Raw genomic sequence first — 23,569 nt, forward strand, 5'->3', positions numbered from 1 at the left:
CAGCCGCGAAACATAATACACATTACCGCAATAACGTGGATTTTCATTCGCTGCCCATAGGGTTGCGTACGAAAATCTGCGTTAATGCGGTACCGTAATACACGCAAGAACGCGCACTTTTCGCGGTAACGCGCGTTACCGCGAACCGAAAAGCTAATTGAATATGCCCCTATACTGTGAAGGCACTTTACATTGTAAATACGTTATTGTAATGAAAAACATTTTAAGCACTGTCATGATCTTATTTAAAAACACTGTGAGAGTGACAGCAAACAGAGCACAAGTCAGATGTGGCTAAAGCAATAAAAAGATAAAAAATAATGAAATGAGTGGTTGGAAATACCATGAATTAATATCATTTAAACAACCTCTTGTGATCATTTGAAAACTTTGTATATTGTTGTAATGAAATAGATGAATGATTTTTAAATTGGCAGAGCAACAAATATGGCAGCAAAACACCAACATGATGCAAATTAAGGTTCACTGTCCAGAATGCCGGAAGCCTGTCATGTTTCACTAAAAATCTATAGATATGTAAATAAAAACACTTTATTCAAGGTGGCTTCATTTTCACATTGAATGTTTCAGAAATACCACTCCATAATTGTATAAACTAGTTCAGATTTGCACTTCTACTAAATACAGATGAATTACCTCAACCAAGGTGGACTGGGTTGATTACAAGGAACACTCTGGTGCTGCTGCGAGGTTTCTGAGAATGTGAACCATTTCAAGTAAGGTGGACAATGAAAAGTGAACACCACACACAGTCATTGTTGGCATTTATTTATTACCTGTGCACAGGAGAGAGAACTACTGATAAAAACAAGATAATTTGTTTGTACAATGTGGTTAAAAATTAGAAGATCACATGACACTTTCTCACATCCTGAAATCAAGCACCACATGGAACAGAACAGTGTTGTTACCTGCCTGTGTAAATACAAACTGGTGCCGCTTGTACTTCAGAAACATGGCTTGGTGGGAGCTGTGTGAGCAGTTTAACTTTGCATGATATCAAAGAAATGAAGCCACAATAAAAGGCCTATTACCATCAATGAAGACCTTAGTCTTTCTGTTCTAGTGTGTATATAGACTGAAATAGAAATCTACTTAACGGTTACCTAACACTGCCACTACATCTGGTCTCTGACGATATCATGTTTTAGAAGGGCTTGCTACGCCACATTTTTCTTAAAATCAACGTTTCCCCTTATCCATGTGTGGGTGTGCAGTCCTGACTATTTCAAACGTATTGCAGCAAAATCATAATGTTTACATTAAGATGAAGGAAAAATGTAATGCTAAATGAAAACCAAGCAGTATGAATCTTACAGCATTATGCTAGCAAAAATACATGCTAAAGTCACAAAAAGCGATATTGTATCACCAATTATAACTTTATTTGTTTTACTTCCTGTATAGTTAGTATTCTACATAAATTACTACTAAAGGCTATCGATTTAAAGCAAATTTCTTTCGAAAGAGGAAAAGGTTTGTTGAGACCTGTTAACCAACTGCAGAAGCTATCCACTGAAAAATCACAAGCAATGCAGTGCGTGGGTAAGAGGTGGTCTGTGATACATGCAACACGTTCAAATCAAATAGCTTTGATTCCCACAGTTTCAGATAAACTACTGCACTTCATCCAAACTTAAATGCTTCATTAGTTTGTAATGACAAGGAATTCCAGGAGTCAAACTGAAATAAAGCAGGTGTTTTATCGAGACTTAAAAGCCATTATCAAAAATAAATTACACTTTTTTCTGGGTTGGAAAGGGTTGCTATGATGGCTGAGATCCCAGTAGTCGTTCGATAGCTGCATTGATGTCTCCTCCAGTTGCTATTAAAGCCTGTAAGTTTGCTTCTCTGTTTATGAATCCCATTGCACTGAGCTGTTCCAGTTGCTGCTGAAATCTTATTTCTGGATTCTGAATCTGCTAACAAAAGAAATACTAGATTTTAGGAGCTTAATAAAAACAATCATGCTCAATCAACAGTATATGAATGCTATACTGAATGGAGCATATCACCACCATTCACAATACTCCCCACATATTCCAGTCTACATGGTCCCCATGGACGGAGTATTATTTTGCATACTTGTGGGTAGAGTCAATTAGCGACACGTGCATTATTACCGTTAATCGCGGCTCACACAGGGAATTGAATCTGTCCCTTAATGTTGTAAGTTATTTTAGATTCGAGTGGAGATCCCCAATTCCCACCCCCTCATTTCCCTTTCCTACTCTAATGTTTCAAATGCCCACACAGCATTCTTGTTAAATCACTCAAGTTTTTCTTACCCTTTTCCTTAATAAATATTGTCAGTCATTGACTCAATTTGTTTCATGCTGGTATTTACCTTCCATTTGTTTCCCTCCTTTTTTTTGTTCTAATTATCTGCTCAATTTACATGAATTTAGACATTTTTCTATGTCTTCATACTGATTCTTGTAATGTAAAAGCTAATAAACAATTTTATTTTTATTTATTTGAAAACAAGCATGCTGGATAGTGGTGGTTCTGAACTCCTATACCCCCAAAGAAAAAGCTCTTCATAGATCAAGGAAATATGTATTGTTGGGGGAACAAGAAAGATGAGAATCAGATTCACAAAGCTAGGCATTAGTGGACAATGACTTTACTTTGCCCTTCAGTCAGTTCAACCCAGGAATTAGTTAATATTTAGATATACTTCTACTCTAAATGTGCCTGTTTAAACAGATGCTAACAGAAACTAATTGAGGAAGAATCCGCTTTGCTGGGGCATCCAGCAGTTGTACCCAAGCATGGGGTTGGAGGGGATGAGGGTTTACGATTTAATACTCTTCTGCCTGCAGTTTCACATGAAAGTCTTTAGTACAATAAAATAAACCTTCCTTTAGCATAGAAGTCAAATAGAATTACTTTTGATGGTGGTATAGTGAAGCATAGTTATAAATCAACTTTTAAAACATCTGATAATTACCACATTACTAAGTGGATGTATCCAAATATAGGGGGAGATTCAATTAGCTGCCAGGTCCCATAGGAACCTTATGCAATCTGTTCCTGCGCAGAAATACCACAATAACGGTACATTAAGAACATTGTGTGCAGTTCCCCATGGATTTAAATTTCCTCCATAGTGACATTAAAACTTTCAGAGAAGTAATGCAACACTTTAGAATACAAGTTTATAGTGAAACAGTGATTTATATATGGTTTGCTTTAGCGCATCGGACTATCTTTTATTATCACACACACAGTGGTGTTAACGGTCCTGGCAGCACTGTCACATATAGTTTTAATCACTTGTACACATTTCTAATTTGTTTTTAGGTTTGTTTGTTTTTTTTGACACTTACAGGAGACACCTTGGCAAGTGAGCTTATCCCAATATCAAAAATTGTGCACAAAATTATCCTACTTAATATATAAATCACTATGTGTCTGCATATACATGTTTGTTTTAGAGCACTGGGCTATTTTTTGTTTAAGAAAAATTAAATGGTTGTTTGGTATACTTCAAAAGCTGTTGCTGCAACTCTGACACTTGACTGGATTTACCTGAGAATTAGCACCAGATAGTGCCTGAAGCATTTGCTGTACAAACTGCTGGTGACCTGGTTCAGAGATTCCAGACAAAGGACTTGTGTTTTCAGTTGATCCAGAGGTAGGCACGGGTGCCGGAGTTGGGTTAGCAGGGCCTGCGATACCAGTGCTACTAAATGTGCAAAGGAAAGCAAAGCAAAAATCACCATCCTCACTAAGTTACTATATTATGTATTATAACTGTATTTGCCATTCACGTGTGATTCAGACTTTTAAAAATATATTTCACTAAAAAATTATACATCACTGTAAAAAAAATAAAAAATTATATATATATATATATATATATATATATATATATATTACACACGCATATATAAATAATGTGTTTACAAATAAATCAACATACAACATTCCATTATATGAAACCGCCCCTAAAGAGGTGGAGAAATGCGTATTGTGTGCTAGTTGGCTAACATACTCAACTCATTACCAGATAATGTTTATATTTGCTTGAGAGAACGCATATACAGATATTCTGCTCTCGTTGGACCCAAGTGCAGTTTCCTTCTTTTCTTGGACTAAGGTACAGCAAACAATTTATTCTTTGGCAGCAAAGAAAACTTTCCTTATGGCTTCTATTTGTTCCCTAAAACGGATCAAATTTGTTACCATCTGAATGCTTGGCCCCTACTGATGCGCATATATAAATCACTGAATACTGACTGCATATATATAGAATTATCCTTAGCAAAATATCAATTCATCTTGGTTCCATTAAGGAGACAAACATTTGGATCTGGAAAAACACAAAGTTTGGAATACAAAAATAAATCTGTCTATCAGGATTAATATTTGCAAGTGGCTGGACAATTACAATATGAACATGTCATGAGTATGATTGAGCTGGAGGAAATTTGAGATTATAGATTTGGAATGTGAATTTCACTTTTATACTTGTCATTTTTAGTGGGATCATTACATGGGTTATTGCATTTGTGATTAGTTTATTTTTAATTTAGAACCAAAATAAATATATTATTATTATCGTTTATTTGTAAGGCATATTGTTTATTTCTAAGGTGCCACAAGGTTTCCGCAGCGCCGTACATGGTACAAACAGTAGACTATACCGGGTAAAACAGTACAGAACAATAAACACAAAGTACCAGTACTTCAGAAACTCCAGGCAGGCAGATACAGTAGAGACGGAGCGGAAGAACAGGTATGGAGACAGGAGGGAAGATGGACCCTGCTCATACGAGCTTACATCCTAAGGGAGGGTAAACAGAATCAGGTACATAAGGGAGCCAGTGAAGCAACGGGGAGAGAGAAAGGGGGCTGGGGAGAACCAGAAGAGGTGAGAGATTAAGTGGATGGTTGGTAGGCCTTAAGGAACAGGTGAGTTTTAAGTGCCCGCTTGAAGGAGCACAGATTGGGTGAGAGACGAATGGAGCGAGGGAGGTCGTTCCAGTGAAGGGGGGCAGCACGGGAGAAGTCTTGGATTCTAGAGTGGGAAGAGGTGATCAGAGTGGAGGAGAGGCGGCGATCATTGGCCGAGCGCAGGAAGCGGGCGGGAGTGTGAATGGAGAGGAGGTTAGATATGTAAGGGGCAGTAGAAAGAGAGCCTTGTAAGTGGTGGTGAGGAGTTTGAAAAGGATTCTGTAGGGGAAGGGGAGCCAGTGTAAGGAAAGAGAGAGGGGAGGCAGAGGAGGAGCGGTGTGAGAGGAAGATGAGTCTCGCAGCCACATTGAGTATAGAGCGGAGGGGGGCAAGATGGGAGCAGGGGAGGCCAGTAAGGAGGAGGTTGCAGTAGTCGAGACGGGAGATGATGAGAGCATGGATGATCGTTTTGGTGGCATCTTGAGAGAGGAAATATATGCATTTTTCACTTTAACCAGCGCTCCCTTGTATGTTGATTTTTTGTTTTCTGATGATAGAGCCGACAGTACCTTCTAAATGGTGTAGCAGCGATTAAGTGAAGCACCTCAATATATCCATTAGCGCCTAATGTTTTGTGTGTTTTTCCTAGTTTTACAAATAATTAACTACTGTCTAAAAAAAACTGCAATATGCATACTAAGGGGATCTATGTCGTCTATATTTGGAGCAAAATAATAATTTCATGCTCCAAACACATTCTCTGGGGAAGAGCCCTTAGGTAGGTCAAACATCGCTATATACACCAATACATTATGCTCTCTCCTGAGTGATTACAGCATAGTGGAACATAAATAGTGCATAAGACACCATGCAATATGTATTTTTACTCAAACCTGACAGATCCTTAGCAGCCAATCTACAAACAATAATACCAGGCAAAAGGTTAATTTAACCTGACTATATGCAGTATTTGGAAACATCAGTGTGTATACTTTATGTATTGCATTCAAAATATACATTAAAAATGAAAAACAGCAACCTTCCTATAAATGTCTAACTATAAGGACTTCTCCATATAAAGGGGGTCTGAGTAATACTGCATTTTACTGACTTTCACAAGTGCAGCCTGAAAATAGGATTTCCCTCGGAGCACATGGTTCATTGCACACAGGTTATACATAGTGACATTAGTATCAGTTTATAAAAGCCCATACAACAAAGACGGAGAAAATGTTCACTGAGGAAAATTCGCATTTACCCTGGAATAAGTGTTGGAGCTTCTGTTGCCAACGTTTGCAATCCCTGCTGGATCTGCAATAGAGCTTGCATTGCTCTGGGGTTTGACATTGCTGATAATGTGTCCGGATTCTGCATCTTCATAAAAAAGGAAACATACAGTGAAAATGGTTTATTTTTCAAATGTACCTGCACTTAGTTTCCCCTTCAAAGAACACAATTTCTGCATGTTCTCTTTGCTGAATACAACAAAACAAGGTACTGTGGAACAGAAAATGGTTGTTCAAGCAAATAATTCTACTGTCTCATAATAAGACAATACAAATCATTCAAACTGTGTCCTACTGGGATAAATATACTCCTAATATATAAGCCTTAAGTAATTTCACAGGCCATGCTGACTTCACACTGTGGTTTTTGAGGAATCTACACTTAGAAGGATTTTCACACTACCACAATAAACATATTTTACACCTAAGCTGGGTCCTACTTATAGTGCCATCATATTATCCATCACTTTACAGAGACTGTTTAATCCAGTGTTTCTCAACTCCAGTCCTCAGGACCCCTAACAGTGCATGCTTCCCAGGTGACAAGGGAAATAATTATACCACCTGTGGATCTGTTACAATGTGTCAGTCAGTAATGAACACACCTGTGCTTAAGCAAGGAGATAGGGAAAACATGCACTGTTATGGGTCCTGAGGACTGGAGTTGAGAAACACTGGTTTAATCATTTGCATCAATCCCTGCCCCAGCACAGCATACAATATAAGTTATCTACCACATAAACACACACGAAGATTAATTTCACCAGAAGCAATTTAACCTACCAATAAGTGTTTGGACTAGGGGAGGAAATCAAAGGATACTCATCAGGAAGCCCAGTAAGGCAATGCCTGTGCTCTCCTGTTTACAGTACTTCTATGTTTGGATAATGTACAAACTTCATAAGCTTGATCAACTGAACCACCCCCCTCCCCTATTACTAAAAACCCAGAGTCTGATCTTAACCAAAATAACTCTGAATCAATGTTTTCCTACACCTATAGTTCAATTCACTTAATCCACCCACTTTGTGCTGTAGTTCCAATAAAGCAATCACAGATTTTTATGCTTCAATCACTGGGCATCCTTAAAAACAAAACAAACTCTCCAGTGCTGCGATAGAGGTCAGACATGCAGAAAACACTTCCCATCTCTATACCCCCGATAGTCTCCCTTTTTAGAAACAGGAGTAATATATCTTATGGTCCTGAGAAAATTAAATGAAAGCTCACCCTGTGTAATACCCATCCCTGAAGATTACATACTACAATGGATAAAACAATACCACTGGATTACCAGTCTGTTCTATAAAAACTGTCCAATGTAATGTCAAAACTATAAACTATTCACTGTGTATGGTCTTGTTGTGTTGGAAAAATAAATATACTTTAATTAAAGTCAAGTCTATGAAGGAACAAGACAGCTACCATTGCTGAACTTAAACATTAAAATGCAGTCCCTATTTTAGAAACTGCTGTCCCAAATAATTATTCTGTTAATCTAGGCTGCAGAGCAGGTGAAGGGGCATTCTGTATTAAAGCAACAAAACCTTACAGGATTATATTGCTGATCTATTCCTGGTGCATCAAAGATGTCCTATTTTGGGAGGTTTCAATTCCTGGATTGGTGATCAACTCAAATTTTGGTCAAGACCCCCTCTGTACAACAAATGCTGAATGTATAATCATCCTTGACCTGTCCGCAGCATTTGAAACAGTGGATCATGTGATTTTAATAAAGAATATGAAGGATTTCTGTGGACAAAGTGATACAGTATTTAGCTTGTTTAAATATTTTCTAATTGGCAGTTTAATGTGCCAGAGAGAGTCTGGCATGTACTTATCTTCAACAATTTCACTGTCATGTGTGGTATGGGGCACCATCTTATTTGCAATATACCAATGGATGACAGACAACGGTTATGCAGACGATATGCAAACTCAACCTGTTCTATGCTCTAGGTACTAAAGACCATTAACAGTTCTCAAAGGCTACTAGTTGAACTACTTGATTGGATAAATGCCAAACGGCTAAGATTTTATCAGTTTAAGACAAGAGATACTTCTGATGGGAGCTCACTTTCTAAAAAGTCTGCAGCCGAGTCAACCAAATGGACTTAAGCTCAGGGGTTCCAAACTGCTAAAATCTGATCATGTGGGAAACCTCTATTGTAACCAGACCCCAAAACATCAAGCGTCAGCAGTGATCAAATCTTCATTTATTTAAAGATTGACAATTAGCTAATTAACACTTCATAATCAAGGTCCTAGCTTCTTGAAGCAACCTCTGACATCATATAAAAATGACATTGTTATACAGTGAACACTACCAGCGTGTGTCAATGTTTAGTCAAAGTATTCTCTATAAGCCTGTAACATACCTGCTGTAGGAAAATTGGCATCTGTTGCCGCATTTGATCTTGAAGCTGAGGATTCCCAGCAAAGAGTGGATTATTCTGCATCATCTATAAAATAGTATAAAAAAATAGCTATATTGAAGTTTACATTAAACAATGTTTCCAAGACACTATCATGTGTTATGTATTTAAAACCACAAAATAACTATATTTGTATTTTTTTATTAGGATTATGTCTCTTTGACAAAACATAAACCATTTATATAATAACACAAAACAAACTACTTTTATCCAGTCACAAACAGAAGAAAAAAATTTCCCTACCTGTGCTGCAAGTTCTGGATTCTGGCTAAGAGACTGCATCATGCTTCTCATGTAAGGAGCGGACAACATATTCTGCATTAATTGTGGATTTTCAGTTATTTGCTGCATCAAGCTCTGCATACCTGGTGTATTGAACATCCCAGCTTTAAAACACAGAGGTGAAAGCATGGTATTAACATTTTGTTCTGTGTTACTTGCCAATTAAGTGGCAAATAATCTCTGGTAATTTTTTATTTTATTTTTTAAATACTTTGCAATAATAATGAATAATGATGGAGGTTATTGTCCACACCTGCCTTGCTGTAGAGCTAACATAATGCCTGTTATAATAGGATAAACAATGGAATAATAATAATAATAATAATAATAATAATAATAATAATAATAATAATATTAGTTGGGTCTCAAGAGCCGGGTGGAGCATCTGGGAAATAGGTGCTGGGGAGAACACTGAATATATACACATCCTCATAAGGTATTATATCATCATGTTCTTTCGATTTTATGCATAGGAATAATTTATTGTTGCAGGAACAAAAAATTTTGGCCTGGTAAGAGGCCAAGGACGCAATATACCCAATGTACCCTATATCTTCAGAATGTAAGCTCTAGCGGGTGTCCACTACCTACACTTTAACCATTAGTGGGCTACCCCCTTGTCACAATTACAAAAAAAGCACACACACGTGGTGGGTCCCACACTATACTGGGGAGCTAGCTTGCTCTGTAACCTTTCTGACTGCTCTCCCAAGTGGTCATAATGACCCCATCATCCACTGCATTATACAAAACTGTTGCATGATACAGCTTAATGGATTGCCCTCTGTCCTCTACAACAAATAAAATAGGATTTACAAAGGACAAAGCAAACCACACCAAGGGGCTTATCCATTATGTCCCATAGGAGCCGTGGGAAGTGTTCTGGAGCAGAAATAAAACAATTATATAGGAAACATCACTTATTTTTGCCCGCACCTCTATAAGGTGCAAGCAAGATTGAGCAAAGATTCTTACCTGAAACATCTCGTGGAGATGCATGATGCAAGGTTCCTACTGGACCTCGCAGCTAACTGAATCCCCTCCCTCTCCCACCAGTAGTCCATATTTTATCCATCCAAGAACTCAGAAAATACCTAGAGGTCATTTTTCTAATTCTTGCAAACCTCTTATTGGTCGTTGACCACTTTTAAATGATAAAATTTATGCACATGAACTTGTGGCAGGAGAGGACACTATTTGAGCTGAAAACTCTGGGATGGGCTACAATTTTTGGCCAAGAGGCATGATAAGTGTCAGTAGCTTTAATTAGGTTAACCATATCAATTAAATGTCCAAGTCATATTCTGCTTGAGACAAAAAAGCTCTCACAACAGATTAGAAGAGAAGACTTCGCAAGCCGGCTTGGTCATCACCTCACTACAATATACTGCGGATCTGAAATGAAGGCAAAAAAATCAGAAGTATTTCTAGAACAGGACTTCTAATGTAGAAACGGACAAATAGGGGCTGAAATGCCAACATCCTCATAGGAAATCAAAGTCTAGATGTGTTCTCACAAGTGTGAGGTAACACTAGCTTTTTTTTTTATGCTATATTTTTCTTCACTGGAGGGTTAACAATTTATTTCTAAATAGTGCTCTGTCACTCAAAATTTTGTTTGCCTTATCCTGTTATTGACTTTTACATATTATCTGTATATTTCTGGTTTCTGTTTTTGCAAGATGATTACAAAGTTGTTTTTATTGGGGTGGGGGCTGGCTCTCTCTCTTACAGGGCCCTTTGTTTCATGCCCACCATAGTAGTATCATCAAGACATGTTATTTGAGGAAGTGGCCAAGGTGAGGAAAATAAACCCCCTCACAAAAGGTATTCTCTTTTAACTCTTGTAGTGTTTGCAATATTGTGTTCTAGACCTCTTTATTTTGGATGAAGACTATCTTAGTTTGGACACTGTCTAAGGGACTATTAGTGACCTAAACATAATGCAACTTATTGGCCACTGCTAGAAGGTGAGCACCCACATGATTTGTTCCTTTCTCTCCAGCTACAACTATTCTTACATGACTAACACATGATTTGGCAGTCTGGCTTTTTTTTTTTTTTCCTACACACATTGACCGGAGGAATGGTAGCTTCTAGTTTGAGGCCAGCCCTTATAGTGGTACTTTGCCATTATATCAGACAGACTCTGCGCTATGTGGAGGCAATCTCAATGATTGCTTCTCATTTGTCAACAAATACATCTAGTACCTAATACAACCTGTATTTATCTTTGAAAGACCTTCACCTACCATAATTTTTTACTTTTATCTTGCAGAGCTTGCATACTCAAATAATCAAAAACAGATCAAAAAGCAAAATCAAAAGCAATGTGACTACCTCCCACACCAGGTGCCATGTTTGGTAAGGTGGAGCTTGGTGTTGAGGAGGTGGTGCTGTTGCCAGCTGGGGTCCCTCCGCCTTCCCCTGTCGATGGAGAACCTGTAGAGTTAGACTGAGGTGCCCAAGGATTGGGTAAAGGATCCCTGTTTTCTGTTCGGGATGGCTGATTTCCAGCATTTACATTGCTCATCAGTGAAGCAAATGGGTTGCCTCCAAACTGAAATACGAAAGAAATAACCTTACATAATAAACTGAATTCATATGTATGCCAACACAAAAACGGATTTAGTTGTGGATGCTAGATGAAGTCTCTTCATGGTTCATATACATTTTAAATAAATAATACCAATTTCTTACATCAAGTACTTTCACAAAGCCTTCAGTTAACCCGTTCATCTGACATACCTGTTCTTGAGCAGCATTAAGCATTGGCTCTTGAATGTCAGTGTACATTCTGCGCAGTGCATTGTAGCCTCCAGGAATACTTTCAAGATTGCTCAAGGCACGGTCTTGGTTTCTCATCATCTCCTGCATCATTGCTGGATTCCGAGCCAATTCTAGTGTCTAGATGGTAAATATAAAAATATATATATAAAAAGACTGATTAGGTTGTGTCCTGTAAACTAGCAAGTGTGGCCATGAGGTTCACAACTCAACATTTTAAATAAGCAACTATGATATTATGGTTTGACTGCAATTTTAACTTGTCTGTGTACTATACAAAAGGTTGCATACATATTTTCCTAATATATATTGCAACATTTTTTGGTAGGTTGTATACTAAATCATTGTTCTTCACCTAAAACAAGTAGAGTGCATATTGTTCTGCACAGGAGAAAGTTGTAATAAAATGGGCTGTATGGTCTATTAATTACTTCTGATCTGACATCCAAGTGTTACTGTAGAAACAATATGCACCAGTCTAGCATTAAATAGACAAACATAAAACATACTTGTCGCATTATGTCCGGATTATTAAGCATGTGACTGATCTCAGGATTTCTCTGGATTAATTGCTGCATTTGGGGATTGGCCATAATCAACTGCCTCATCAAATCAGGGTTAGACAGCATGCTCTGTACAAAAGGGTTTTCCATGATCTGAACCATCATCTCAGGGTTGGACATGAGCTGTCTCTGCATCTGGCTCTGCAGCTCGGAAAAGTTTGATGTGTTCATGCCTAAACTGCTTAATCCTGCAAGGCCCCCAAGTCCACCTAGAAAATGAAACAAAAAAAACAAACAAACAAACAGTTCAATTAAAACAGGCAAGCACAAATTAATTTACTGCCCACTACTTAAAGGTTATGTTCTCTATTTAATAAAAAGAAAGCTCTAAAATATGGGCGACTGGTTTGGCATGGCATCATTACTGTCTATTTGCATGACGCCACTATACTACACAGTGCTCTCCAGAGTACATTCACATTAGTCCCTGCCCCTTTAGAGTTTACAGTCTAAATTCCCTACTACATAAACACAGATACTACGGTCAATTTTGCCACAAGCCAACTAACATGTTTTTGGACACCCCTAGAAACATCATGCTCACATCTAAAAAATGTTTCCACTGGAGCATTTGACAGATAGGAAAAGTTCAAATCCATTTGACCAAAAGACCAGTTATATACTTGTTTCTGTAAATCATCCCTAAGATAACTATGCTTGACAAACCACTTTAGCATCATTAGACAATGGAGGTGGTTGTGGAATTGTGATGTGACCTTACCTAAACCAAAAGGAGTAGTTGTGGCAGATGTGGTAGTAGAGGTACTGCTGGATGTTGTAGCGGATGATGCTGGACTGCTGGGGCTGTTTGGCTGAGAAGTGGTGGCAGTAGCGGCAGCAGCAGACTGCGATCTAGATAGAACACAAATGGAGATGAAGCAGCCAAATATAGCGTGAAACATCACTAGGTCTCCAGTACAGTTAACTTGTGCAGCAAAGATAAAATATAACAGGGTTGGTACCTGTTCTGTGTTTTGACAACGAGATGAACTGTAAGTCCATCATGGATGCCATGCTGACTGAGGGTGTCTTGGTCCTTTAGAATCTTTCCAGCAAATATCAACACAAGCTGGTCTGTATTGGACTTAAAGCGTTTTGATATGTCCTCCTTGAACTGAAAAACAAATAAAAGAACTGGTTTGTTATTATTATTATTTATTTATAGGGCGCCACTAGGTATCCGTAGCGCCGTACAGGGACAGACAGAAATACAGTACAGGGTGAGACATCACGGAACAGTTAACAAAAAGCACAGTAACTCGGAAGCTCAAAGTACAGCTAGATGACAGGCGAGAGCCCCAGCGGGGTAGCTAGAGGGGTAGAAGGGCCTCACGGAAGAGACAAGGAGCTGGAGAGCAGAGTTAAGGTGGTGGAGAACAGGAGGAGAGGAGGCCCTGCTCGAAGGAGCGTACAATCTAAGGGGAGGGTAGGACGGACAGAGACGCAAGGGTAGGAGGAGGAAAGGGGGAGAGCGGAGGCAAAGACGGAGGGGAGGGGGGGAGAGGAGAGCGACGAGGAGGAAGGTAGGTGGGAGACAGGAAGGAGGGCAGTTAAGTGGGGGACTGGAAGGCTATAAGGAAGAGGTGGGTTTTTAAGGCCCGTTTGAAGCTGGGCAAGTTGGGTGAAGTTCTGATGGAGCGGGGGAGCTGGTTCCAGTGGAGGGGGGCAGCACGGGAGAAGTCTTGGATGCGAGCGTGGGAGGAGGTGACCAGGGGGGAAGAGAGGCGACGGTCATTGGCCGAACGCAGAGGGCAGGATGGAGCATGGATGGAGATGAGGCTGGAGATGTAGGGAGCGGTGGAGTTGGAGAGGGCTTGAAGGTAAGTGTAAGGAGCTTGAACACGATTCTGTAGGGGAAGGGGAGCCAGTGAAGGGATTGGTAGAGGGGGGAGACAGATGAGGAGCGGCGAGAAAGGAATATAAGCCGAGCGGCAGCATTGAGAACGGAGCGAAGGGGGGCGAGATGAGAGCAGGGGATGCCAGTAAGGAGGAGGTTGCAGTAGTCTAAGCGGGAGATAAGAGAGTGGACAAGAGCTTTAGTGGCATCTTGGGAAAGGAAGGGCCGAATGCGCGCGATGTTGCGCAGCTGGAAGCAGCAAGATTTTGCAAGTGAGAGAATGTGAGGGGCAAAGGAGAGAGAGGAGTTATACTTTGATAAATCTGTTGGGATTATATATTAGTGTGTTGAAATGAAGCTATAATGAAAAAAAGTTCAACAACATAGCTTATTCTTCTACAAGTAGAAATGTATGCATCTGTATACTTGGATTCATTTGTGTGAGTTGCATAAGGCACTCTTAGCCAAGTCGAAATGTAATACAGTAGTATCCAAAGACTACAAAATAACAGTGCCTCCAGTAGCCAAAATTACAAGAATATGATAAATGACAGCATGCTTGTGCAACTATACCAAGCAGTAACTTTTAAAAGGACAAAAAGCATCCTTACTTTAGTACAATACCCTTTGTTCTTCCACCCTTCACAAGTTGTGAACAATTCATATAAGCGAGATAGCATGAAGTGTACAGTAGACCCCAACAGAAGCTTCTACACATGCAACTTTGTCAGACTGTTTACGTGACAATCCAGCATAGTTTCATCATTCTGAAACTTCTTTGCCTTTAAAAATTTGCTTCCACTAACATAAATGGATGCTTGTATCACCCTGAAACTTTTAATCACAAGACACATGCAATAGAAGGACAGTCTTACAACAGAACACACCCTTTCATATTTGTTTGCAATAAATTGAATGTGAACTCATAAGTTGCACATCAAAATTAGCTAATGTAACTAGGTCTATTTCCATATAATCACTTATAGACAACAGCTTCATGGTTCAGAAAATTAATTAACTACTACAAGCCAGTATATGGGGAGGTTTAAACCCACTACATTTTAAAAATCACCTATATGACACGGTCCTATAACAAAAAATTGTTACAATTTAAATCTCCGGTTTCCATTTCAACCTCCTGGCTTTAGTTCTGCTACATTCTTCACTGGGATATATTTTCATACACTTTTATAATAATGATGTTGCTGATCATCAAGGAAGTAGGAGCAAAGTTTCACTTTTTGCATCAATTCACCCAGAGGGGTGGTTTTCAGCTAGTGACTGCACAGCAAAAGAAGGAATTTTTATTAATCGAAACAGAATAAACTAATAGACACATTATAAAATATAAAGAGGAGCTGGTAGCTTAGATTACAGCTGCTCCACCTCTTACTTCAAACAGAGCATTAAACTTCCACTGTAACATCACCATAAAGCCTTAAGTTACAATTTTTATTGCTGCATGTCAGTGTAAGTTTAATATGTATCATATAGCAAGCTAATGTAGCTTGGATTTATTTACCTTCCATTGTCGAATTTCTTAGACTGCATCTATATATATGTTTTATTTCTATAAAAATGGGAACTTTTGATTTATTCACATTTATTAACTTTTATTTATAGAGCACTTTACAGAGAATATTCCATCCTTTACATCAGTCTCTGACCCAGAGACGTTTACATTCTAAATTATGTACCACACTAACAGAAACATTAACCTACTGGTATGTTTTTGAACGGTGGGAGGAAACCTGAGCATATATAAAATTGATTTGAGACTAAAGCTACATTTGGCATTTTGACCAGAAATTGCATTAGATTTTTGATCCATGTTTTTGAGTAGACTTCAAGGTGATAAAATTAAACCTCAAGCCGCCCCCATGACACTGGTTACATATCACATGGCAGTGCTTATTAACTTGCTAAAGAGAATGCAAACTATGAACACAATCCCTTAGTGATCTTACAGGTTTTATTTAATTTAACAAAAAGTACAGTAGATGGAGAGATATATGACCAATCATGGAGCAATATAATAATAAGCCTTAGAGGCTCATATCTGCTTACGGTCTTTCACTGTATGTTCTAACTTTAATAACGTCTATCTATCCTTGTCATTGCAACAATGAACTTTTATCACAGAAATTTAGCCTTGTTTATTTTATTGTTAGGCAATTCAGTGATCAATACAAATATCTAAAATAAATAAAAATAATGAAATTCAAAGAGGAATAAAAAATATAGTGGTCATGATTTTTATCGTGTTCAACATGCACAGCCACATAGCTAGTGGATGTCATGGCTGCTATGCAATCTAATTATATTTATTTACTTACTAAAACCTATACTATTAGATTTCTAAAAAGTGATTACTAAATATGCGACAAAAAGCCACTGGAATAAAGCCCAGATCAAATGATCTGCGCTCAAGCTCTGAACAACTTTCATGCAATCTCTACAGATAGGTGGCCCAATCAAGAAGACCACAATTGAAATGCAAAATTAAAGAGATTAAAGTAATTTGAACTTTAAATATTTTGCATACAAATTTCATAAAATTTGTTTAGGAAATTAGAAATTGAAGCAAAATGGAAGGCTGATGAACATTACCCTAGAAATAGATACAGCAGTATATAATTTTTTTTATATGTACTTTTTAAATAAAAACTGTTTAGAGCTATGTATGTCCATTGTATACCACTAGGGAGTCATAACAGACTATAACATTTGCATAATTCAGAATCCCTGGTTTTCTGTATTTCCTAATCATACCATATTGCAGGTGTGGAAAAATGTCTGGGTGCCCAGGCGTCTAGAATTAGGGAGATGGCGACATGATGCCAGCCTTTCTACTTTCTCTAATAATGACCGATATGCCAGTGTTAGACATGGGATGGAGACGCAAGCCTGCAGTGATACAACTGTTAGCCCCGCCTCCTTGCCCTCAGCAGAGATTGTTTTGCCTGACTTAGCAGACCAACAGAGCAAGCGCAACGGAAGAAGAATTTGGATCTGCTGACAGCCTTGAGGTGTCTGGAGGAGGGGTATAGTGGATTAAAACAGAGGTATCTGGGGGCAAAAAACAGTAGTTTGAAGGGTGTGGTGTTAAGAGTGGAGAGGATGAAGAGTTGAAAAATAGCAAGAAAGAAGGGTAAAACTCTGGGGGATTAAGGTTGGAAGAAGCAAAACGGAAAGAGGAAGAAAAAAAAATGATGTGGAAGGAGACTGACAGCAAGAATAAGGCAGAGGAGACATGATGGATGAGGGAAACAAGAAGTCAGCATAGAGGTCTCAGGATCTGGTTGCAGTGTATGCTCTACCTACGGGGTGGTGGGTCATGCAAGAGTAACTGGGTGGGTCTCCAGGACAAACACGTAGTCAAAGGACCATTTCATACCTCCTGATTGGCCCTACGTAATAGGGTCTCGCCAGTAAAGTTACAGCCCATTATAGGGTCAAGTTTTTGTATCCTGGGTGTTATCCTTGCCATTTTCTGTGTACATAGCATGAATTTTTGACCACGACTGAACTCTCAGTCCTGACCATCGGCTTGGAGCCTGACATATAAAACTGGTCACTTTACCCAACCATTATGGAGAGGTGGGAAAAATCCAAGTGCCCACAATTAGGATGCTGCAACCAGCTGCCAGCCTCCACCTACCTTCTGCAAGACTGAATAATTTATCAGTGTTTGACATGAGACAGACCGAGGTTTCATATCAGACAAGTCAGCTACTGGCACTTGAAGCAGAGCAAATGATACCAGGTGCCGTTTCTTTATAAAGTACCCACTTTAACCAGCAGTGTGTGCTGGCACTTCAAGCAGTGCAGGGGGAGAATATATAGCGTATGTGTTGGCTATTTCAGGCAGTTGCCCACCACCTGAGGTAAAATATTGCATCTTCGTTTGTGTTAGCAGGTGTCAAATTCAACTCTTCTCCATCTCTGAAAACAGCTCACTACTTTTATATGCCTTTAAACTGCCACCTGTTTATTTATACACAATCTAACTAGATGCATGCAAGATATAGGAACTCACAGGATTTCTCAGAGTTCATCTGCAAATTCACGTAGTTTGTTGGATTCACAGGTTTATACAATTCAGCCACCAACAAAGCAGATTTTGTTCTGGGAATTGCTGGTACTTACTGGGTAGGTGGTCTTTTGCATTGTTACTACATGTTAAGAAAATGTGTTGGGTCCTGCTGGCACATAGCAGATACTGTTGGACAAACCCATCCCTAACAATATTGTAGAAATTTTGTCTTACAAAACTGGTGACTCCTAACTTTTGTATAAAACCATAACAAACAAAAAACTTTGTCCATCACTGCAATATTGTTTATTAACAAACCTAGTTTCATTCAGGAAGTTAATACCTGGGGTTAATAAGTTAGGTTGGTCTTGTAAGGTTGTAGGATGTATCTATTAAGGGTTTATTTTGTTCAATGATCACTCACATATCCTACTTGTTATGGCTAAATTGCAATAATCCAGCCGCTCACAGTCAAATAGATACTCAAGCTTTGCATGAGTGCCTCAATATTCCAGTTGAACTATGACTTTACTCATGTGAAGATGGGGATCATCCTCTCAGTTGATTTTGCACCATACCCAATCAAATATGATCAAATAGTATTGTCTTTTCATTGCCTGCAACAATCCCTTTGGAGCTCACATGGCACAACAGGTGGTCAAATAGATTAACATTTGTGTGGGCAGGTCAGTTTTAAGAACCATAAAATAATTTTGCATATACATTTATATTAAATGATTCACTGCAGTGATGCCATAGGTAAACAAAGAGGTGATTGCAAATAAAAGGCAGTAGACAAATTGCTATATTAGATAAGACTTTCCAATTTAGTAATCCCACCTTGAGTGATCCATTACAATTAAAACCATTCAAAACCAAACCAGCTTAATAAAATTTATCTAATCATCAACAGGTTTTTATGCTTTACGATTTGCATTATCACTGACTGCACGGAACGGCAGCTATGTACATCATGATAAGGAGGTACTATTAAGGTAAAGATAGGTATGTGCATCAAGATAAACATACACCGATCAGCCACAACAATCAAACCCCTGACAAGTGAATAACATGGATTATCTCATTGCATTGGAATATATTAGACAAGTGAGCAGTCACTTCTTGAAATTGAGGTGTTGGAAACCCAAAAAAAATGGGCAAGCGTAAGGATCTGAGTGACTTTGACAATGGCCAAATTGTAATGGCTAGACAACTGGGTCAGAGCATCTCCAAAATGGCAGGTCTTCCCAGTATGTAGTAGTTTATCTACCAAAATTAGTCCAAGGAAGGACAACCAGTGAACCAGCGACAAGGTTATGGGCACAGGGTAGCCTCTCTGGTCCGATCCCATAGAAGAGCTACTGTAGCATAAATTGCTGAAAAAGTTAATGCTGGCTATGGTAGAAAGGTGTCAGAACACACAGTGCATCGCAGCTTACTGCGCATGGGGTTGTGTAGTGCCCACACTGACCCCTGTCCACCTCCAAAAGCGCCTACAATGGGCATGGAAGCAACAGAACTTGACCATGGAGTAATGGAAGAATGTGGCCTAGTGTGACAAATCACATTTTATTTTACATCAAGTGTACAGGGGGTGCACCGTTCAACTGGGGAAGAGATGTCACCAGGATGCACTGTGGGAAGCCAGTGTGATGCTCTGGGGTATGTTCTGCTGGGAAACTTTGGGTCCTGGCATTCATGTGGATGTTACTTTGACACATACCGCCTACCTAAACATTGTTGCAAACCATTGTTGCACCCCTTCATGGTAACGCTCTGCCACACTGCAAAAATTGTTCAGAAATGGTGTGAGCAACATGACAAAGACTTCAAAATGTTGACTTGGCCTCCAAATTCTCCAGATCTCAATCCGAACAAGCATCTGTGGGATGTGCTGGAAAAATAAGTCCAAGCCATAGACACGCAACTTACAGGACTTAAAGGATCTTGGTTTCAAATACCACAGGACACCTTCAGAGGTCTGTGGAGTCCATGCCAAACGAGTCAGATGTTTTAGTGGCATGAGGGTAACCTAAACAATATTAGGCAGTTGCTTTTAACATTGTGGCTGATCGGTGTATACCAGTGGTTCCCAAACTGGGTGCTGTGGCCAGGGCTGGTGGTAAGCAAGGAGGATGACTACTTGGTAATTATTTTGGCTTAGGGGTGCCTTGAAAAAATGATGGAGACCCCAAGGGTGCCTCAAACTAAGAAAGTTTGAGATCCACTGGTGTATACTATTTAAAGTAAAATGACAGTACTGTAAATACAGTACAAGTAGTTATGTCTAAGAAAACTACAAACATAGCCAGTGAGATTCAAGTTCAAACACCACAAAGGCCATTTACCAATAAGCCTGGTATCTTAACATCTAATGGTTCAATATTACATGATATATGTCACCTTATACAGTTTAGTTAACAGGTGTGTTTGCTTTTTATATACAAATGTTACTTCTGTGTTAAACCAGAAATCACTTTCTAGATTTAATGTTTCATTAACTCCCAACCACCAAAACAAATATTTGAGCTCTCTTAAAATACTAAAATATCAGGTGACACACTTCCATTTTCTTCATTACATAAACTGATATTAGCATTTGAAAGGTTTTCAACTAATGAAAGCGGATAGGTTTATACAACAAATCACTAAGCTTTAAACATTATCAGAAGACATGGCTGGCATGGCGATTAGATTTGGCTTCCATAGGTTATAAATTACGACTATTTTTGTTCTACCAGCCTAACCCACTACCCTAACTCCAAGCCAGGGACCGTAAAGCACATCAGGAAAGAGCAGCTCTCCTTCACACTCTCCGCTCACCTCTCTGACGCTGCTGCTCTCCGGCACCGCGAACTCTTCTTTCTCCTTGGGAGTCTTTACCGTGACTTTAATAATCCGTGGGGAGTCCGTGGAGCTGGAGGCGGGGGAGGGGGAGCTAGAAGAAGTGGGGGGGTCGGACATGACTTCAGTAGGACGGAGAAGCGGGCGGTAGTGGAGATGAAGCAGCCGGTATCCTCAGGCGCGGGGTGACTGTCAGAGGCGATGGGGCGTTTATGATGATGTGTACACTGTGTGTGTCGCGATGCTGAGGTACTCTTAACGCCCAGGGAATGTATGGCTCAGCCCGTACACAACATGTGTTAAGTTCTTTCCGGCTATCGGGTGGTGCTGGCGCAACTCAGGCCGCACTAACAGCGCTTCCTCATACCACAGCGTCACTGCGACGTCACCGCTGGGCACTCTGGGACTGCTCACAACCCGGCCTTATAATATAGCTGGCTCGCCGACGGGGTTCCTGCCACCGATACAGCCTTAAGAGACCGGTAAACGATAGCGCCGCTGACGGTTTGTGACGTTAAACCACCGTCTTGATCTAAAAATAAGAGAAGACCAGAACCGTTGCCCTGCGCGCTCTGATGACGTACACAGTGTCATAGAAACTACTAGAACAGAGTTCTAGAAACACTAGAGGGCTGATAAGATGTACTAGTGCTGTATCTGATATGTCGCCGACAAACGATGCGGCGGACATTTTGCTGGTTAGAAAAGAACATTTATAGGTAAATGTGTTCGATGACCCTGAGTTGGAACCAGGGGAAGCACTGACCGTACTGTGTTGATATGCTTATTTAGAGTACAACAGGCATTCAGTTTAAACATATTGTCCTAATACGGCTTGTATCGGAATACACCTGTATGTTTTATGACTCCGCAATACTGTGTTTTACATGAGGAAAACTGGAAGAATTATTAGTGTGTGTGTGGTCAAAATCTTAGATTTGTATGTACACAAATACACAAATCTGTCTTGTTCAGATTATAATTCAGAAATATGTTTGTTTCTTCAGGCTGCTATTAATGATTTCTAATTCTCCACGTTGTCATGTGACTACCATGACACAGCTAAATCACATGGCACATGATGATCACAGAGGCTGTGGATCCCCTCTCAGCTCTGCCTTTCCTGTGTGCTATAAAATACTCTGCCTTCACATAACATGCTGAAAGCTATGAGGCTCCTTGTGACTGGCAGCTATACTTTGCTCCCTCCAGAGAGAATTTGAAAAGGGATTATTTATATTAGGACAACTAAGAAAAATGCATGTGTAAAAGATACTTAACTTGCTGGTTTTTGTTTTCTTTTTTAAAAAAAAATTTGGGATTACTGCTTTAAATTAATTTAGGATATTGATTTTGCAATGTAAATAAACAAGTGAGATTTCCCTGCAAAGAGTGCAGTTAAACCTGGTATGGACCTCAGGTTCTGCACAGCAGAACAATAGAAGACTTTTTCTAAACACAAAGGAACTTGATTTTTGGATGTCTGAGAACAGGTCTCATCCCTGTATGTGTTAATATTGGACACATTTTGCTCCTTCCTGTTGTACTTCTGTGGGAAATTGCAATTCTGGGAACACTTTGACTAATGTAACACATTCAAACACAAAATATTAGCTAAAATGTGAAATGATGATGAGAATTCAGGACTTCACATTATGTACAGTACCAGCGTCAAGGATGATGGTACCAGGGAGGTAGTAAACTCATGGCTTATGTGCTCTGATTCCGCATAGAAATATTGACTGCCTAAATCAGTGATACTGGCCAGTGGGTCAGGTCACTATTACCTCTGCCTTCACTGCTAGAGAACTGAATAGAATCATTTAACCGACTTGGCTGTCAGTGCCATGGTCTCCACACATGTATTCCCTACATTTCTGGACATAGTACAGACATGTAACCCTTCCACTGCTACAGTACAATGTCTAAAGTTATGTAACACTACTATAGTAATGCTACAACACTGAAGGCAATGACTTCTCCAATGCCTGTGTCCAAGAACATAGGCACTTAGGGCCAGATTCATCAAGGCAAGTATTCTGAGCGCAACTCATTTAGTATTATATACACGTATTTAGGCTTTTTCTACTCATGAATTCATCAAGGCATAGATCTCAAGAAACGTGTGCTGTTGAAATCCGGGGCAGGTCTGCTGTGGTCTACTACACAAGACACTGCAGTATATGTACAATACATATGTGGATTATAAATTTGAAAAAGAATGCTCATGAAAATAAAAAAAATAATCTTGAATTCATGTCACCTGTTGTATCATTAATTAATAAAGGCATTAATGATAACCGTTAGAAAAGAAAGTTTGTTTTTGCCCCTATGAAATACATTTTTTTTAGAATATTGTTAATGTCTATGAAGATAAAATATATTTTTCCATTTGCTTGTGATTGCAAACACATGTTATAGCATGTATACAAGACTATCAACACTACTGATCAGGACTTAAATTAGCCCTTTAGCTGGAGCAAGAGATACGGCAGAAAAACAAGTAACTTTGAGAAGTTCAGAGCTGGATTCGGACATGGCTGCGTGCGCTTGAGTTTGGCACGCCCCTACTGTAA

General features: G+C 39.3%; 1 protein-coding gene across 3 annotated transcripts; it reads right to left on the bottom strand.

Annotated features, from left to right (window-relative positions):
- Nucleotides 1-773: 773 nt before the first annotated feature.
- Nucleotides 774-21,567, bottom strand: UBQLN1 (ubiquilin 1). Of its 3 annotated transcripts, none has more exons than XM_075211043.1 (11): nucleotides 20,973-21,567; nucleotides 13,239-13,390; nucleotides 12,998-13,128; nucleotides 12,223-12,485; nucleotides 11,675-11,833; nucleotides 11,267-11,486; nucleotides 8,888-9,030; nucleotides 8,588-8,671; nucleotides 6,182-6,297; nucleotides 3,556-3,709; nucleotides 774-1,943 (listed from the first exon to the last, which is right to left on the bottom strand). In XM_075211043.1, exons 1-11 carry the CDS (start codon nucleotides 21,111-21,113, stop codon nucleotides 1,788-1,790), a joined length of 1,719 nt encoding a protein of 572 aa, XP_075067144.1. In that variant the 5' UTR covers nucleotides 21,114-21,567; the 3' UTR covers nucleotides 774-1,787. The 3 variants fall into 3 exon arrangements, with proteins under 3 accessions (XP_075067144.1, XP_075067143.1, XP_075067142.1); XM_075211042.1 differs by having other exon boundaries at nucleotides 774-1,940; nucleotides 3,556-3,712; XM_075211041.1 differs by having other exon boundaries at nucleotides 3,556-3,712; nucleotides 20,973-21,566.
- Nucleotides 21,568-23,569: the final 2,002 nt, after the last annotated feature.

This window comes from Mixophyes fleayi, chromosome 1 (assembly GCF_038048845.1).
Source record: "Mixophyes fleayi isolate aMixFle1 chromosome 1, aMixFle1.hap1, whole genome shotgun sequence".
In the NCBI taxonomy this organism is placed as follows: domain Eukaryota; kingdom Metazoa; phylum Chordata; class Amphibia; order Anura; family Limnodynastidae; genus Mixophyes; species Mixophyes fleayi.

Excerpts from the sequence above, each read along its gene's own strand:
- UBQLN1 (XM_075211041.1), bottom strand. The coding sequence starts at position 21,113 with ATGTCCGACCCCCCCACTTCTTCTAGCTCCCCCTCCCCCGCCTCCAGC. Across the intron at positions 13,129-13,238 it reads GTTGTCAAAACACAGAACAG|ATCGCAGTCTGCTGCTGCCG; the intron begins GTACCAACCCTG and ends TGTTCTATCTAG. Across the intron at positions 1,944-3,555 it reads TATCTGGTGCTAATTCTCAG|CAGATTCAGAATCCAGAAAT; the intron begins GTAAATCCAGTC and ends TTCTTTTGTTAG.